General features: G+C 42.9%; 1 protein-coding gene across 9 annotated transcripts in view; it reads left to right on the top strand.

Annotated features, from left to right (window-relative positions):
* CDIN1 (CDAN1 interacting nuclease 1) overlaps positions 1-18270 on the top strand; it is a 193853-nt gene that overhangs the window by 140829 nt on the left and 34754 nt on the right. For 8 of the 9 annotated variants that reach the window (XM_085856330.1, XM_085856326.1, XM_085856334.1 and 5 more), the window contains 4 exons: positions 356-405; positions 7454-7521; positions 9391-9456; positions 13129-13234. In XM_085856330.1, the coding sequence (XP_085712456.1) occupies positions 356-405; positions 7454-7521; positions 9391-9456; positions 13129-13234 (290 nt within the window). Of the gene's footprint in view, positions 1-355; positions 406-7453; positions 7522-9390; positions 9457-11127; positions 11178-13128; positions 13235-18270 lie in introns of all 9 variants that reach the window. The other variant, XM_085856327.1, reaches the window with a different exon arrangement.

Below are 18270 nucleotides of genomic sequence, written 5' to 3' on the forward strand. Positions count from 1 at the left end.
TTCCCTTGTATTATCTGATTTCTTTCTGACTTTTTAAATTCCTTTTGTCTCGGTACCCTGAGGGATTCTGCAGAAGAAGGCTGGGGCTGAAAGGTGTGTTATGGGTTCTAAAAGTTATCTGATCCTTGTTCTCAGGAGACTTTTCATTATGCACTTAAAATCGGGCACTGGCACACCACCAAAGGAATAGCCAGTGCCTTATCTCTCCACGCAAAGTAGTTCGTGCATTGATTTTGCTATACAAAGGGTGTTTTGCCTGGCACTGGCCTGCTATGTGGGACATACACGAGTCTTGCCGCTTGAGCTTGGACTAATTTGCACAGTGATGCTTATCTGCTGCTCCTGTGTTTTCCAGTGCACGCTCCATGACTGCTGTTACGGACCGCTGGTGGACAGTGTAAAGCAGTATCCTCTTTCAAGGCTCAGCAATGGCTTCGAATGGAGAACCTGTGTTAAGCATATTTATTGCTTCTCTTTCTTTCTTCTTGAGGAAGTGTTTGAATGTTTTTTTTGTTAAGATAGTTTGTTTCTGCATATTTAATGTACATTGGTTATCCGTCCACAAAACACGAAGATGGTATATATCATTACTGTCGATGGTGTCAAGGCTCATGGAAGAGCAGAGTAATGGCTGAAGGGGAAATAGCTGGTTCGCAATGTGAAAGTTTCAGATGAAAGGGTATTAATGGGTGAAGAAAAGTTGAGAGGTCGGAATGGGAGCAAGACCATGTGGAAGGAGTGGGTAACAGATTTGATGGACTGGAGGGAAGAGTACGAGCCAACAAACTCAGGACGACAGTTCTACATGTGAGAGATGATTAGGGGCGCAAGCTAATTGGGGGGAGGGTAAAACCTAGACTTTGGGAAGTTACATGGTAAGGGTTTCTTACAAGTCACTTGTGGAGGGCAGGGGAGAGGGTTGGAGGAGCAAGACCAGAAGAGGTGGTGGTAAATGACTGAAAGGACACTAACTTTACCGTGGTGAACAAGAAGCAGACCCTGAGAGTCCGCTGTCTGACATGAAATGCTCATGACATTGGAGGCCTTCTATCCCTTTGCAACAAAAGTGGAAAGCAAGGAAACAGCAACATCATCCCATAGTTGGAGGGGGGTTGTGGGTGAGGAAGGTAGGGGAGGGAGGGTTGTGGAGCCATATCCCATGGCACTTTGGATGATGGCCTTGCAAAACTGTTATAAGATTAGGGTGGCTGAGGAATGACTTGACGTAACAGAGAATTCCGAAGTACCAGCCAGCTTTTGGAGGCCGTCATGGAGATATGGTCTGAACATGACAGGTTATCACAGATCACGAGGTCCAGGGAATCCAGACTGTCCCTCTCCCAGAAGCTGACTAAAACATATTGGATATTAACCAGGACGGGTGGGGGGGGGGGCAGTGAGAGTGTGGTCCTGGCAATAAGTTTTTTTTTTAATTATTTTACCGAGTTGAGGGTCGTGGAGGAACTAGAATATAGAACGGATCAGGACATAACAGAACAAACAGAAGAAAGAGAAAGAAAGAGGGTGAGGGAACATTCTGACAGCAGGGTTGAGGCTCAGAATTGGAGAAATGAGGGATGTGGCTGAGGCTGAAAGGTGTGTTATGGGTTCTAAAAGTTATCTGATCCTTGTTCTCAGGAGACTTTTCATGATGCACTTAAAATCGGCCAATGGCACACAGGTGGCACACAAGTTACTATTCCTTTTATGCCAATCTATCAAAGGAATAGTCAGTGCCTTATCGTTCCACTTGGGCAAATAAGGGATTTGTGAAAGAATGAGATGTAGGAGAGGATACAAGGAGTGGACAATATGGATATAAAAGGAAATTCTCAGGATGGAAAAACTGAAATTTCGAAAGGCATTGACTTTGGGAGAGCTATTGGGGGTGGAAAATATTATGGTTTTGTATGGGGGGGGGGTGATGTGGGATGGTGGTGAACAGCTATCTTGAAGAACTGGAGGGAACATTGAGATTGGAGAGGATGTGGAAGTTGGTTACACAGGTGGGGAAAAAGAGGAAAAAAAATCAGTGGAGGTGAGCAGTGATTCGGATTTTGGGAGTTTCACCAGCAGGGGTTGTTGCCAGACTCCGTGTGCCCTGCAGAAGCCTAGGGGATTGCGGATTGGGTGTGAGAAAGCACAGAAAGATCAGAGGGTGCAAGATCAGAAAGGCGGTGGTAGAAGACAGACCACCAACCTGTCTGCGATGGCGAAGTGATAAGCCCATAGACTCTGCTTCATCGTGGGAGATCCCAATGATCTTGAAGGCCTTGCTTTCCACAGCGTCAAGGTGAGCAAGGTGTGAGGCAGGGGCATCTGTCCAGAGGGGGACAGCAGTACTCCACCAAGCTGTCGATGAAGGCCTTGTAGGTGGATAAGAGTTCACATGCGCCAAGGAAGGACATTGCACTATGGAGGATGTCCAGTCAGCGGCTGACTTTGGAGGCCAGCTTTGAATTGTGGTTTGTTCAGTGAAAATAATAGCTGAGAGTGAGACCCAAACATTTGAGTGATTGAACTTCTTCAAGAGGATGGTTAAGAAGGTAAATAGGAGGGTTTGCCAGATGGTAGAGAGAGAGAGAGAGAGAGAGAGAGAGAGAGAGAGAGAGAGAGAGAGAGAGAGAGAGAGAGAGAGAGAGAGAGAGAGAGAGAGAGAGAGAGAGAGAGAGAGAGAGAGAGATATATATATATATATATATATATATATATATATATATATATATATATATATATATATATATATATATATATATATATATATCTAGATAGAGAGAGAGAGAGAGATAGATATATATATATATATATATATATATATATATTTTTTTTTTTAATTTTTCCAGGATTGAAAGACATATTCCAAGTGTTTGACAATTTTGTGATTTTAGATCAAGGTCTGAAGGGAGGAATGAGGCTGATGCCTGCTGATATGAAGGACGAGGGATGTTATGACAGATGTTGGAATCATCAGCAAAGAGATAGAGGATTTTCCAGAGTCAGAGAGATCATTTATGAAGATCAGGAATAGGTCTGGGCCTGGAATACTGCCTTGGAGCACTCCAGCTTTGACAGGGAGAGATGAGAGGATTCCGTTTAGAGCCACACATTGGCTACAAGAGTAGAGATACTGTGGACAAAAGGAGGAAGCTGAGAAGGAGTGGCTGAGGGGCGAGCCTTGAGGGTGAGGGGAAGCTTTGAAGGTGAAGCTTTTAGGGGTAGTGTGAGGGTGAAGCTTTCAGGGGATGGGGTAAGGGGGAAGCTGTGAAAGGGGGATGTAGAAAGAGGGGGCATGAAGTGGAAAGATGCTGAAGAGGTGGACACAGAGAAGTGTGAGATGGGAAAAACGAGGGCATGTCGGAGCTGTGGTGGAGGGTATTGACACGGGGGGACTAGACACCGTCAAAGGATGTGAAAGGGAATTGATAGTCCTGAGCAGACAACCTTTGTAAACTGGACTTCTCAAGATTTCCAATCTGGCTATACAGAGACAGATATCATGTGAGGGGTGGAAAGAATGATTGTTGAAGGCACGGAGGAAGGTGGTGCTGCCGGTATGGGAGGAGGATTGAAAGACAAAATGTTGAGGAGTGAGACTGCTTTGGAAAATAATCCAGGTGAAGAAGACGAATATATTGTGATGAAGAAGAACATGTGGAGTGCGGTTGGGGTTTGAAATAAGAAAGGTGAAGCATTCTAAAATGTATTTTAAAGCTTTTCAAGGAAGAAGTGTTTCATTCAATTCTCAGTTTGGAGATATTGAGAAAAATTAGGGGCAAAGAATGAAATACAGTCAGATTGAGTTCATGTTTCCGAGAGAAGAAATTAAGAAAAAAAGTTGTTGTTTTTTTCTTTGAAGCAAAAAGGGCGAATAAGATGATGTTGAGGAGGCTGAAAGGACAATACTTGGGAGAAAAGAAGCGAAAATAGGCACGCAATGTCATAGATTTTACACGCTGTATAGCTGAGGACTAGGCCTAAGCTACACGGATACAAATTTGATCATACAGAACACAAGGTATGGTTTAACACGGAAAATTGGACGAAAACACAAACCGCTACACAGAGAAAAATATATAACAGAAAGACGTGACGGTCCGGGAAATTTAGGTTTGATGAACTGGAAGGAGGAACTGCCAATCCAACATCCATGTGCAGGGAACCCCAAACCGTGCAGCCAAGACTTTCCTGGATCAAAGGATTAGTCCAGGTAGGTAACAAGTTGCTTATTTTATACAGATCAGCAGAGAGTGATACTCCTGTATTGTGCCAGGCAGAGGAAAAAGGAACAGTTGTGCATGGGAAGAGTCATCTGCAAATTGATACAAAGTATTTTACACTGATGAAGAAAGTTCATTGATTGGAAAAAAGAACAATATAGATCCCAGTATTCAACCTTGAGGGATTCCAGGCTTCCACAATTTAAGCATGGGAAGAATTGGGATCCAAAGCAACCTGTTATTTGTGATCTCGGAGGAAATTTGAAAACCATTTCAGGAAGTGACTTTTGCTACCATTGGTTGACTTTTTGGAAGGCATTGCAGGGTGTCAGACAGCACCAAATGCACACATGACTAGTAAGATAGTGCTGACCTGTCGTTTGAGATTGTAAAGCATCTACTCATTGTTGAGGTAGTATATGCAACATTTGCTTGGTGGAATGATCTGAAGGGAAACCAGCCTAATGATCAGAGAGTGAGAGAATACATGGAGTCTTGTGGGATACTACATGTGTGCATGCAGCAAATACATTTTAATGCCGTGAACAAACTTTAGTACGTCACGGGTGATGAAGGTTGTACTCAAGTTTCATTGAAATTGTGTGTTTGGTTCAAGTGATAATGACGAGTGTTTACAGACTCACTGACTGACTCACTCACTCACCCACCTATGGTGACTCGATCACTTAAGTTCACCTGATTAAAGTACAGGTGAGCTTATAATAATACTAATTATTATCATTATTATTGTTATTATCATTATTATTAGCACCTTTTTCCTCCCTTTTGTGCTTTCTTTAATGTTGTGAATTAAGCCTTTTTTTTGCCTCAAAACATGAAAATGGAGCTGAAGAATATTGCCATCCAAATCGCCTGATCTAAAGTATTTATCAATTTTTCCAAAATTTATCAATAATCAACTCCTGATCACACTGGACGAGAAGCAACCACCAGGAGATGCGATGGACCACAAGAATGAACATGCAATTTGCTTGCTCTCCACTATTTATTTATTGTTTACTAAATTATCAATAATCATTGAGCAATGGAAATTACTCAACAACAGATCGCCATTAACAATAAATCAACTTCTGGAAAGATCAAGCGAATACAAGTTGCCAAGGTGCTTAGCAGATATTGATTCTGAAGAAGTCTTCAACAGCGTTGAAACAATTGCCATCATAAATCTTTGCATTGCCTGTAAATGTCAACTCCAGGTATATCAATGTGTAGAGCAATGTCTGCATTGGTGTGAACAGCGACCTTGAAACTGCACTAAACCGATGGCAGAATCGAGGTCGAATGAAGTGGTCGACAAGATGACATGATTTCAAGAAAAATTGGTCATTGCATGCCTATGAGTGTTCCAACGGACAGATTGGGGAAATCACGTGAACATCACATATCGGTGTACTGGGTAGTAGGTATTCCTGTAGGTTCCACGGTCTTCACGTCATAATTGAGTCGAACAACACGCACTAAAATACAAGTGAATGGAACCTTTGGTTCCACCAATACCTATCAAGCCTCATGTTAAAGGTTTCGACTGCGGATGCCAACATGGCAGTTGTAGGGAAGTTGTCCCATTCATGGATCAACCTTCGGCTTAACAATACTCATTACTGGCCTCAAGTGTGGATCGCTTCTCATACGATTTTAAATTGTGTCCTCCCGTAGTGGTGCTTTCTGTGGTGGAGAAAAAGAAAATTACAAGCCGGTAGGTGACATGCGTGGTCGCTATATAATTGCATACTAGTCATACGGTTTTTGACGGATTGGGCTGAAAATTTTTGACAAAGAGGTTCATTATAGTGCGCATAAAAGCGCGGAAGCCGATTTTTGATTTTCGGGAAAAAAATTTTTTCGGATTTTTTCAAAAATTTCAAAGTCCCGTTGCTAGGCAACGGTGGCGTCCATAGCAACGGTGCTCAAAAGCATACAACTACATCCTGGTATGAACCTACCTGTCAAGTTTCATCAAAATCGGTTGACTCCTCTGGCCTCCAGAGCTGTCCATTACATACAAACAGACAGACAGACAGACGGAAAACATGAGACGAAGGGTAGTCGAGCGACCACCCAATGAATTATGTGTTTGAGGGATGAAATGGAATGGCCACTGGACATGTCGTGAGAAGATGTACAACCAGTGGATGGATGACAACAATTACAAATGGGCAAGTCTAGAGGAGAACCTGAAAGAAGCAGAGGAAGACCAAAAACGTGACGGAATGATGGATGATTCATTGGAGTATAATTGGCCCCGAATTGCAGAGAATAGAAAATAATGGAACACATTGAGGGGGGAGGGGGGGTCTTCATCGTGCAATAGAGTGGAATAGGCAAGCCAAATCGAATGAAAGTGAGGATGTGGAAATCTTCTTCTTTTCTTATTTGTCACACGGCACATCACATCGACAGCTGTACCCTTCTGAATTGGTTCTATGAAGTTTTGTACAAAGGAACCTTTCCCCGTGCATGTTCAACGAAAGCTGTCTCCTGCCCTCATCCTTTTCCTTCTATTTCCCACCCAATTACTGGCAGCCCTTTGCTCTAGGCCACCCTCTCTGCCCTCTGGCCTGCTCCCCTTTCCTGTGTCGGGGTACACAGAGTACGCACTCTGGGGGAAGGGACGTGTCGGTGGAGAACACGGGGAACCGAACCCATCGGGTGCAAGGCGCTGGGGAAGCAAGCTTGCATGTTTCCCGCCTTTTGCAACACAGGAAAGTTAATTGTGGTGCCCAAGTTGAACGCGCGGCCTCAGATTGCCCGCTAATGCCGCGGGCTCATGCTTGGGTTGCTAATTATGAGATCAGTTTCGCAGTAATCTGGAAGATTGAAAAAGTGGCTTTTCGAGGGAATGGGCAAAAGTTCAAATGTGCAGAAGTACCCTGTTCTTGGGCTTACTTTCTTTTGATAATCTGAAATTGCTTTAATTGTGAAGTGTAGTAGTAGCAGTAGTCGTAGTATTACTGTTATTGTTATTAATTTTTTTTAACTCCTCGAGGTGGGTATGCCTTGGGAGAAAAGAATCCTGCTTTTAAAAAAGAACCTCTTAACCTGCTGAAGTTTTGATGTTTAAATTATTTTAATATTTGTCTTTCTCAAATTCCACTCCTTTCCGTCATCATGAAATAAGTAGATAACCTCCAACCTGTGGAGAATGACATCATATTGACTGATTTGGGGAACCAGGATAAGTTTCATGTCTCGACATCTCCTTTACCATTCAATAGCTCGATTGGCCACGAGTATGAAGTCATATTGCAAGACAAACTCAAAGAGCGAAACCTGACCTTCCTGGGTAAGTGTTCATGGATTGTTTTGTTTGGGAAGATATTGTGTGTACTTTTCTATGGCTAGTCGTGAATCATCCAGTTTAAGGCCTTTTGTTTTCCAAATATCTGTGATGATGACAATTGTGTGAACTGTTGCTTTCTCTTTTGAAATCCTTTTTTCTTTTCCTGATGTTTTTCACCATCATCTTAATGGTCATTGATCTTCTTCTTTTTCTTCCTCTTTTTCTTCTTCTTTTTCTTCTTCCTCTCTTCTGCTTTTTTTTCCTTTTCCTCCATCTCTGTTCTGTTCTTCCTCTCCCCTTCCTCCTCTCTGCTCTCTTGCTCCACTTTTTCCTCCTCTGTGATGTCTAATTAATGGTCCCGGGCCTTTCTCTTGACCGTGAAGTAAAACGTTTTTTTGTTCATTATTTCCTTTTACATTATTTTGTTTTTCTTTTGCACACCTGGTGTGCATTTTCCAATCTATTTACATGCATACATCTATGTTCTTTTCATGTCCTCATCCATTTCTTTTCATTTATTGTTTATTTCTATAATACTAATCATTTTAAACAAATGTGATCACTCTATCTCGTTATGCAATGGGATTATTACCTCCGCCACCAAAGGTGGACAGAGGTTATGTTTTCACCCCTGGTTTGTCTGTTTGTTTGTTTGTCTCTGAGCAGAATAACTCAAAAGATTATAGACTGATTTGGACAAAACTTGGTAAACAGGTTGGGTGTGTGCCAAGGATGAATTGATTCGATGTTGGTGAATATTCAGATCCGGATCCTGTTACGAGAATTTTTCATGCGATTCTTCACCGTTGAGAATAATACGGCTAAAAACGATATCTGGCATATTTCAAAAAGTCGTGCACAGCTTCGGATGAAACTTATCCGACAGGTTGGGTGTGTGCCGAGGACGAATTGATTTGATATTAGAGAAGATTCACATCCGGATCGGAGAATTTTTCTTTTGATTTTCTAAGTGATTCTTCACCATTGAGAGATGGAGCCAAAAACAATATATCGCACGATACTTCAAAACGTTGTGGATGGATTATGATGAAATGTGGTGGATGAGTTGCGTCGGTGCCATGAACAAGCTGATTAGATTTTGGTTAAATTCCGGATGCAGATTCCAGCCTATCGGTGGAATAAAGAACGTAAACTGTTCAGCCAGGTGGAGGTGTGCACTTTTCCAGTTTGTATTTGAAACGCGTGTGTGCGCGCGTGCGTGCGCGCACACACGTTATGTATATGACGGTTCAGTATATGCTTCGTTGCAAGTTGAAGGAATTCTGATCACTCTCCTTTACTTGTATATCCTAAATCATGATTATTTATAATTACCAACTTAATGCAGGCCTCGTCTCGGAATATGTCGAGAGAAATTGGTTGTCTGATGAAAATCACTTTGTCAAACAACACCACAGATAGGAGAGTGCAAACTGAGAGCCGCCATGTCTCGGATAACACCATCCTTCCTTTAGAGGCTGCCATGAAGCTTGCTGTGACTGAAATTTAAGCAGCCATATAACCAGCCTATAAGAAGAGAAAACATTGGATGGCAGCCAATAGAGATAGATAATAGCTTCTCGTTGGAAACCGAGTATGCTGAGATAAGGCAGGAGTAAATTGCTAACATATTGCTTGTCAGGCTCCATTCAAAAAGCATTGGCCCTGCCGTTTGCAGTAAAAAATCGTGGCCATAAACTGTAATAAACATGCTATGGAGACAACAACAGCATTGCTGCATCATCATGCAGGCTGTCTGGCCTTAGTTCTGCCCCGTCAAAGCTGTGCTCTGATCGATGGACGATTTGAAAATGTTATCGGAAGTGACACCGTGCTTCACCCACCTTTGCTTACTTTCACTCCAACCCATAGATGAAGAAGAACTACGGAAAAAGGGCTACGACAAGACACCTGACGTGCTCCTCGAAATACCAATCGGTCAGTATATACAGGAGTGGCCGGTTTGCTATTTACAGTGCACGTTCTATTGGAACTCTTTTGGCTACTGATGGTTGTGTTAGCAGAAAACATGGCACAAGATGGTCAGGCAAGCGTGGCACGCACTGGCCTTGCCATGTGGATATAATCAAAGGGCATTGTCCACCCTGGACTTCTCAGATTATCCGCGTGATAATTTGAAATTGCCGTACATGGCCTTCAAACCAAACACAAGGTGCTGAGGTAAAAGGCTTTGGACTGTTTCCAGGAGTGCCATATGTCTGCCTTTAGCTTGTCACAACCTTTGAACTCCTTTGTCAGTTTGAAATGTAGCAATTGGGAGTAATTGTGTTGGCGGTTCTCAAAAGGGGTCCCAGAGGCAAATCCGAAGTTTTGGGGTGAATTCTGAACTTATCAGCTGTGACTCTCAGATGCAAAATGAGGGATTCCTTCTTTTTTTTTTTTTTTTCTTTCGTTAGGACATTTTATGATCTCTAATTTGGCGCCGACAATTTGGATCTTGGTTTATGGCATTCGTAGCATCCATGAAATTCTGCAACAAAATATGACAATGTGTTCCTAACTTTCTATGGTGTTCATAAAAGGTGTTTTTTTTTAATTTTCATACGGCAGTAGCTGCAAAAGTTGTAGGGGAAGGGGTTGGGAAAAGGGAGTAGGGCTAAATATGTCAGTAATCTGGGTCCAGTTTCACTTAGGGGTTATTACGGTTGCAACCCGAGCCAATATTTTTAGTCCTTCTGTTGGAAAACATTCCAGTGGTCCTGTTAAGTGTTGGTCGTGGCGTCACCACCATTTTGCCTCTTCTTCCCTTTACGATGTTCCTTTATGGGTTTGTGCTCCGAGGGCCATTCGTTTTGCTTATTGTTTTGCGAATAATTGATCGCAGGTTGGTGAGATCGCACTTGCACTCGTGCATTTATAATCGGCAGTTTTCGAAGGCAGATGATCCATTGAGAAAAGCAGTATCATGCGTGTTCAAGCACACATGTGTACGCAAATACATTTGTAAGAGTGGAAGACTTCAAAACGCCTTTTGAGCCGTTACACAAGGCGCACTCGAGCATCTTTGGTCCCTTAACCGATCCCATGTTCACATTTTGATTTCTGCATTCGGTCGTCAATCAATCAATCAATCTTCCGAAATATCCCAGGCATGGCATGACATTGAAGTAGTTGACCTAGGAATTGAAAGGAACTCCCACTGATGTTAGTTCTATATTGTGGATGCATGTATCAGGTTCTGCAACACTGTGGAGGAGCAGAGTGGTGGAAAGTAGGGGGGGTCCAAAAAACATGTCATTTCCTCATAAGGCCTTTCCCTTGACCATGAAGTGGTCCTCGTCTATGTTTGTCCTTTTCAATGCAGTTTTCTGCTGGTGAGACGCATTTTCCCAAGCAGTGGGTGAATTTCCTGATGCCATTTTTGTTTGGAGAAGCTGGATTTTGTGTTGCTGTTTTTGAGAGGAAGAAGAACCATTTTCGCCATCTCATTTTGGATCTTCAAAAAAACAACATTATAATATATATATATATATATATATATATATATATATATATATATATATATATATATTTGATATTTGATTCCACCTTTTACATTCTTATCAATCATCATCATCTCTTGTGTCTATCTTGCCTTCCTCATCACAGTTGTTACGGGCTTTCGCCGCTGTAATTACAAGACGTCGCGAATGCTAAACGTAAGCGCAGGCAAAAATCAATCCCTCTGCCAACAACTCTTTCCATGTTCCATTGTGTTGTCACATTGCAAAAAGACGTTCTTCTCCCACAGTTGGCCAAGCTAATGGTCTTGTGCACCTCAGGTTGGGAGATGCACTCCAACGACCCTTGCCTCCCCCGGCAGTGCCTCGTTACCTCGTTACCAGTGTGTCTGTATGTGTGTGGGTGTGTGCATGTATGTATGTATATATATATATATATATATATATATATATATATATATATATATATATATATATATATATATATATATATATATATATATATGTGGGTTTTTTTTCTTCTTTGCAATGCCTTCTTTCAAACCTGTGTGTACACATGAGCGCCCAAACGTGAGTGCATGTACGTGAATATAAATACAACCCAATGCAAGCAAGGACAGGAATGTGAAAAATATTCGCAAACATGAAGACACGCACAGAAACACACACACTTGCCTCTGATACACTTTAAACAATGTCTTCTGTTATTGGAAGGAAGGCCTTTCTAAAATTCTTTGGCCAGTACAATCGAAGCAAATTGAGTTTAGAGAAGAGTATCAAGTTAGCATGATTTACTTACAAATCCTGTGATCCTTGTGAAGGGACGGTATAATGGCAAAGGCCGAACCCCCATGGTCAAAGGTTGTGTTTGTTAGTCTCATGTCTCTCCCAGACACGACATGCTCACTGCTTGCATCATTAGTTTTGGTGGAAGCTTTCGTCGTCTCAAGGTGGTATTGGAGGGAGTGGGAGAGCGCCAAACTGATGTACATGTACAAACTTCATAACCATGCGCCAAACACTTTGACTTGATGATGCTTCTACCAAGTGTCATTTACGTCAATAAATCTACTCCATCGCAAGGTTGTGATGGAGATCGTCTTTGCTTCGATCGTAGCAAATTTGTGTTGCACTCACATTTCAAAAAGCTCTTTATGCATGAAACTTTTGTTACGTGGCTTCTCGATAAGGCTGTCAACTTCCCATGCTTCTGTCGCATTAAAATAAATAACTAAATAAATAAATTTCACGCTCTCACAGTCTGGCCACCTGCCTATGATATCCTCAATGATAAGATGTCAACCACCATCTTGGATGAGCACTGCTTTTGATCGAATGCTTTTCAACGCTGACCTATCACGTCCGAGTAAGGCAAATTCAGTGATGCAGTCTCCTCTGTAGCTTAATCGTAATCATCCGTTGTGAAGAGCAACGGTAGATATACCATCAGGCTTCGGGAAATTGAGTTGATGAGCTGATAGATTGAATTGATGTGGTGTTGATCGGACACATGATGGGTCAGTTGCTTCCTCCTCTGTCTGAGTCCCCCTTGTACATCCTTGTGTGTCATTTATACCATGAAATGTTAAACAACTGTGTGTTGTCTTCATTTTTTCATTCTTCACAAGTATCAAGCCTCCTCCACCCCCAAAACCCCTAACTAACTAAAAAATTGTTCCATCAAGCACGAAGAATGCCCATCCTTAAACTATTATATAATAAAGACAACAAATATTAAATAAGAATGACAACCTGACTCTGTCAAAGCGAAAAAACCAGAAAGTTTTGTTCAAGTCGAAATTCTAAGAGCGAAGAGTTCGCCACAAACCCGAGACTGAACAATGTTGCGGTGAAGCACATCTCCGCACCTCACTCTACCGAGGTCGTTAAGTTTTATTTGTTTTAGTGTGTGCTTTGTACAAACTCATTTATCCTTGGCTTTTGTGTCCATATAGCCTGTGGCCTTCAAAATATAAACATGGTTTGCCCCAAGGCGTTTAATTTATACTCGTTTGTGACAATGCATCAGGTAGTAATATCAAGAGATGTTCGAAGGCACCTTTGTGGAAAATAAAGACGACGAGGTGTGTTGTATATAGTACAAATTTTTAAGAGCTGATGGATAAAAGTCATCTTTCATCCTTTGCAGCTGTCGATGATCAAGTCATTCATTGGATTGAGAGCAAGGCTTCCTTCGGCGATGAGACGAGTCACAAGACCTACCTACAAGACCAGTTTTGGAGCTACTGGAACAGGTATTTGGTGACAAAAAAGGGGGGGGGGCTCATAACACCAATTACATTTTACGTATATAAAATTATAATTATTATTTGCGAATCGGTCAAGTCAATGTTATTCCTTCCGGAAAGCCTCTTCATCCAGGGATGTCAACAAAGAGCGAGTCACATGCTATCCTGAAGGGGGCACCACAGTCATGGTGTATCTATCAGGAAAGAAAATAAAAATAAAAAAAAGGGTTTGAAAGTGATGACCTCAACAGGGTTCTGTGATTGCTCCGACATTTCGTAGCCATAAAGACCTGACTTTTAAAAATAAATAAATAATAATTTTATCAACTTCCGCCATTCACTGTGGAGAGAGGGCACTGCAAGTGTGCTGCAAGAGGGGTCGGTACGGTTTGAGTTCCCTTACAAGAAATGTCAATGCAGGAGGTGGATATTATGCCCACCAAGCCTGTGCAATGGTTGCCAACCTATGGTTTGGGCCTGTGCTGTCGTTTTTTTAAATTTTGAGTGTCAAGCAAGGAAGCAGCACGTACCATTTTAAGTCTTTGGTTTGACTCAGCCGGGGTTCGAACCACCTAGTTCCCAGACTCAGAACAGGTGCTCAAACCGTAACGCCACCGAGTCTGGTTGATTGATGTGAACAACTTTGAGCTCGCCACTGTTTACCTTTATAAAACTTCTTCAGTGGTGGCATTGACACAACAGGCTATTGTTAGGTGTTGATCCATTGTTGGGATGTTGATCCATTCGATCAAAGTTATTATTCCAAAAAAAAAAAATGCTGATGCGTCAAAGTTGTCATGAGGAGTTGTTTCTGTCCTCATGGAGTTGTATGTATAATTTATTTGTAGTTTTTAGAAGACAAAAATGAGCAAAATGTTTCATCATTAGGATGGCCTTTGATCGAAAAGAAACATCAGACTAATTACCATTTAGCATCGCTTTCGCTGCTGCTTTTGCACCTTCTGATGTTCTCCTCGACCCCCTGTCATGCCTGTGTTGGATTTAGTTGGAAATCTTGCCTTTTTTTTTGTATACCTTGTCGAGGCTCGTATGAGAGCTAACACACAACGCACATCAAGGGGGCATGAGACAAGAGGGGCGGGAGTGGGAGGGACAAAACGGTGGGGAACAGACACATTAGGAGATCTGTGGAAGGGAGAGGGATGGGACGGGGAACATGGGGAAGAGAAGATGGACATTACAGGGACTTTCAGGAAGGAAAGCAGGGAATTGAAGGAAGTGGGCTTGGGTGAATTATCGGGGGTAGAAAAGATCGAGGATTTGGATGGGGGATGATAAGAGGTGGTGGTGAAACAGGTTGCCTTTTTACCCCCTCCGTTTCTTTCTTTCATTTTATAATGGTGCTTCCACCCCAACACAAGCCATTTTGTTCAGTATACCGAACACTTTTCATTGGATACGCCCCACAAATCTATATCATCAGCCAAAGCCCTCTGATGCGGATGTCCAGGTTACGGAACATATAACCAGGACTGAGGAGGTTAAATTACATCCGATGTCACATGATGGTTGACACAATCCACCAAACTTGCATATTTGTTAGCGTGTCCACTTCGAAGAAATTGATCAAATTTTCATTTTAAAGAGAGAAATGCAATAAGGAGTTACCAATGGCAGTGGCTGAGCAGTGTTAAACAAACATCTGAAACTTTCCAACTTGATGTTTGGATACCTTGGTTTCCTTTTTTAAAATACTACGATCCTGACTGTCGTGTGTGTGTGTGTGTGTGTGTGTGTGTGTGTGTGTGTGTGTGTGTGTGTGTGTTTTTGTGTGTTGTGACACCTGAGGCACACCTGCCCCTTTTTCCATTGGCTTCCTCTTTTCCTAACAGACCGATGGCGGGAAGAGAAAACATCCCCTTGCTATCAATTTAATTTGTTCTACTTTAACAACAAAAATGAAGACTATAAAAGCAAGCACACCAAGAATCAATAAAGTACTAAACAAACGTTGTATATGATGACGAGAGCACGAGACTCGACGTAATCCTGACAAGACAGACAACAGAGAACACGTAATCTTAATGTGTACCAACTGGCTTTAGCCTGGAAATGATAAAGGATGGGAAGGGAAAGATAGGATCGCAAAATAATAAATCGACCCTAAGCTGGGAAAACATAAAATAATGGGAAGTGTTGGATGAAATGGCACATTTGCTTGTCCCGGCGGGTGGCACAGGTGCAGTTAGCTGGCCCGGCATGGGTCGGCAGTGGTCTCGTGCGGGACTGTAGCCAGCTTGCACTTGGTGGTAAAATCAGCTCTCGCTCCACTATACTTTGTTCTCCAAACTACACTACACTTCGGCCAGCAAAAACTCTCTTGCCAATGTCTCTAACCACTCTTATGTACTGTAATGCCATCTATTCCCCTGTGTTGTCATGTAATCTGAGTGTTCACACTGCTGCTGTACTTCATTCTGCAGCTCTCTTTCTGATGTAATATAGTACCCCAGCTTGTTCTGTTCTCAAATGCAACTTCAAGCTTCCTTTCTTCCTGTTCCTCCTCTGCACTTACTGTGTCTCAGCTACAACTTCCTTTCTTTCTGTGCCTCTGGCTTTCCTTATACGTTCTACCGCTGAGATAAAGTCTAGCACTCAGCTCTGCCATTCAGCTTGGCCCTGCGACTCTGGTCAATGGTATCTAGTGTCCCTTGAGAGACACCATTCTTCTTCGCCCTCCGGTGAGTTCCAAGACATCCACAGGCAACGTCAAGGATGGTGGTCTTGAAGGCACTCTACAACTCTTCAGGATTCCTCAAAGCACCCAGACCCCCCAAATCCTCACTCAGCCTGTTCGCAAACTCCTCAGCTGCCCCCTCATTCTTGAGCTTGCCAACATCCAGCTGAGGCTGGGATGGCACCTTCTCCCGGATTTAAGCTGCAACTTAAGAGTTGCTACAACAAGCATGTGGTCGGTATTGAGGAACCGAGCACTCCAGTCGATCCTGCAGTTCTGGATCATCCTCCAGCGACCATCAACGGGCACATGGTCAATCTCCTTTGCCACACCGCCAGCGTTGGAATACCAAGTCCAGTGATGAGCCTGTGGGTGCTGAAATCATGAACCAGCCACCCTAAGTCCATGACTTCTTGCAAAGTCAAGGAACTTAGTGCTATTCTGGTTCACAGTTCCAAACCCATGGGGACCAACACACGTCTCATAATCATCCCTATCAGTTCCAATCAATGCATTGAAATTCCCAAAGACTAGAAGAGTATCTCGCCTGGGGCACTGATCAACCACAGATTTGAGCATGGCATAGAATGCATCCTTCACGCTGAGATCACTCACCTCAGTTGGAGCATCTGCAGAGACCAGGGAAATGACACCCAAGGAGTGACGAATCCTTAGTCTCATGATACACTTGTTGACCGGTGTTACCTCAATTATCATTGGAGTCAGGTTATTGGACACAGCTACAGCAACTCCTTGGGCATGGTAACCATCAGAACAACCAGACCAATAGTAGGTGTAACCACCAATCATGATCTCACTACTATCCAGTTTCCGAACCTCAGAGAGTGCTGCAATACCGATGTCCAAACGCTTGAGCTCAGATGATAACAGAGACAGGTGATCGTCCTCTCCTCGGGTTCACTAAGTTTTGTTAGACACCCAACCTGTTCACTCTGTTTTGTCCGAATCTGTCCATAACGTTTTGAAATATCATGCTATGGATCATTTTTAACCTCAACTCTCAATGGTGAAGAATCAGTTTAAAAATGCCAGTATCCGGATCTGGATCTTCACCAAAATCGAATCAATTCTTCCTTGTCACACACCAAACCAGTTCACCAACTTTTGTCTGAATCCGTTCATAACCTTTATATATCCTGCTCACAGACAGACAAACAGGCATGAAAACATTATCTCCGTCCACCTTCAGTTGCGGAGGTAATTAGGACTCGATCCCTCATGACTCTTGGATTCAAACTCAAGGTCTCAAAGTCATTTTACATAACTCTCTAGATGGTACATGTATGGTATTTATCAATCTCATTTTTATGGCCGCTAAGAATTCAGATTCATCAATTTAATAATTTGAATGGCAGATACAATGCAGGTAATGCTTTGCTAATTATATAATGGGGATAGATGTGCATGTAATTAATGAGGGAAGAATATAAAATGGAGAGAAAGACTTTCCATCAAGGCTCACTGGTTTCACTGCACTGCAAAGGCTGCTGCCTCTCGAGGCCCAGTGTAAATTGGGCTCGAAGAACAAGAATAACAGGCAGTGCAAATCCCTGATTGCATGAAAGGAGAAAAGGGTTGGGAGCAGGATTTTGGAGTGGAGTGTTGGAGCTAGTTTCACAATCGGCCAGCTTCCTGGACCACGCGTGGCTTTGCGAGCCAAATCACGTGCATGTGCCCACCGCGCTGCAATCCGACCACGACGTGCACACCCGCAACATCTGTGAAACGGTGTGGAAGGCAAATCCTGCACTTGTGTCCCCGTGATGGGTGAGCGCGAGGCCGACCCTCCTTTGATTCTTTCCCCCTTCGCTGTTCCATTATCAGGCCAACGCGGCAGGGCTACTGTGACCTCTTGCTGCCACCCCCTGATCCCCACCTCCACTATTCCCTCCCAGTGCCTTCTTCAGCTCTCGATACACACGGTCTTTGATAGATTTTGGCCTCCATTCAAGCTGCCCCAACTGGAGTACGGTGTGGCGCATAAACTTTTCTTTCATGTGCTGATGAATTTCACTTTGCCCAAGAAAGGCCTTTTAAAGGGTACTGAAAGAAAATTTATGTCCGTGTTTAATCCCTTAAGCGGGTATTGTTCACTCCAGCGTGGTCTCCCCACAAAGCCTTATCACCTCTGCATGCTTGAAAAGGATGGCCTTTTGCCACTGATCCAAGCCCTCTGCATGACCCGTTGTAGGGGTTACCGAATCTCACAACAGCACATGCTCTTTACATGCTCTTCCTCCTCAAGGCAGTTTGAGCATGTTATTTCATCAGCCCTTTGGTCAAGTATTTAATCCTGAGAAAGAGTCTGATGTTGATCCGAATT

This window comes from Eptatretus burgeri, chromosome 15 (assembly GCF_056783735.1).
Source record: "Eptatretus burgeri isolate ZD-2024b chromosome 15, Ebu_testis_v1, whole genome shotgun sequence".
Lineage (NCBI taxonomy): Eukaryota > Metazoa > Chordata > Myxini > Myxiniformes > Myxinidae > Eptatretus > Eptatretus burgeri.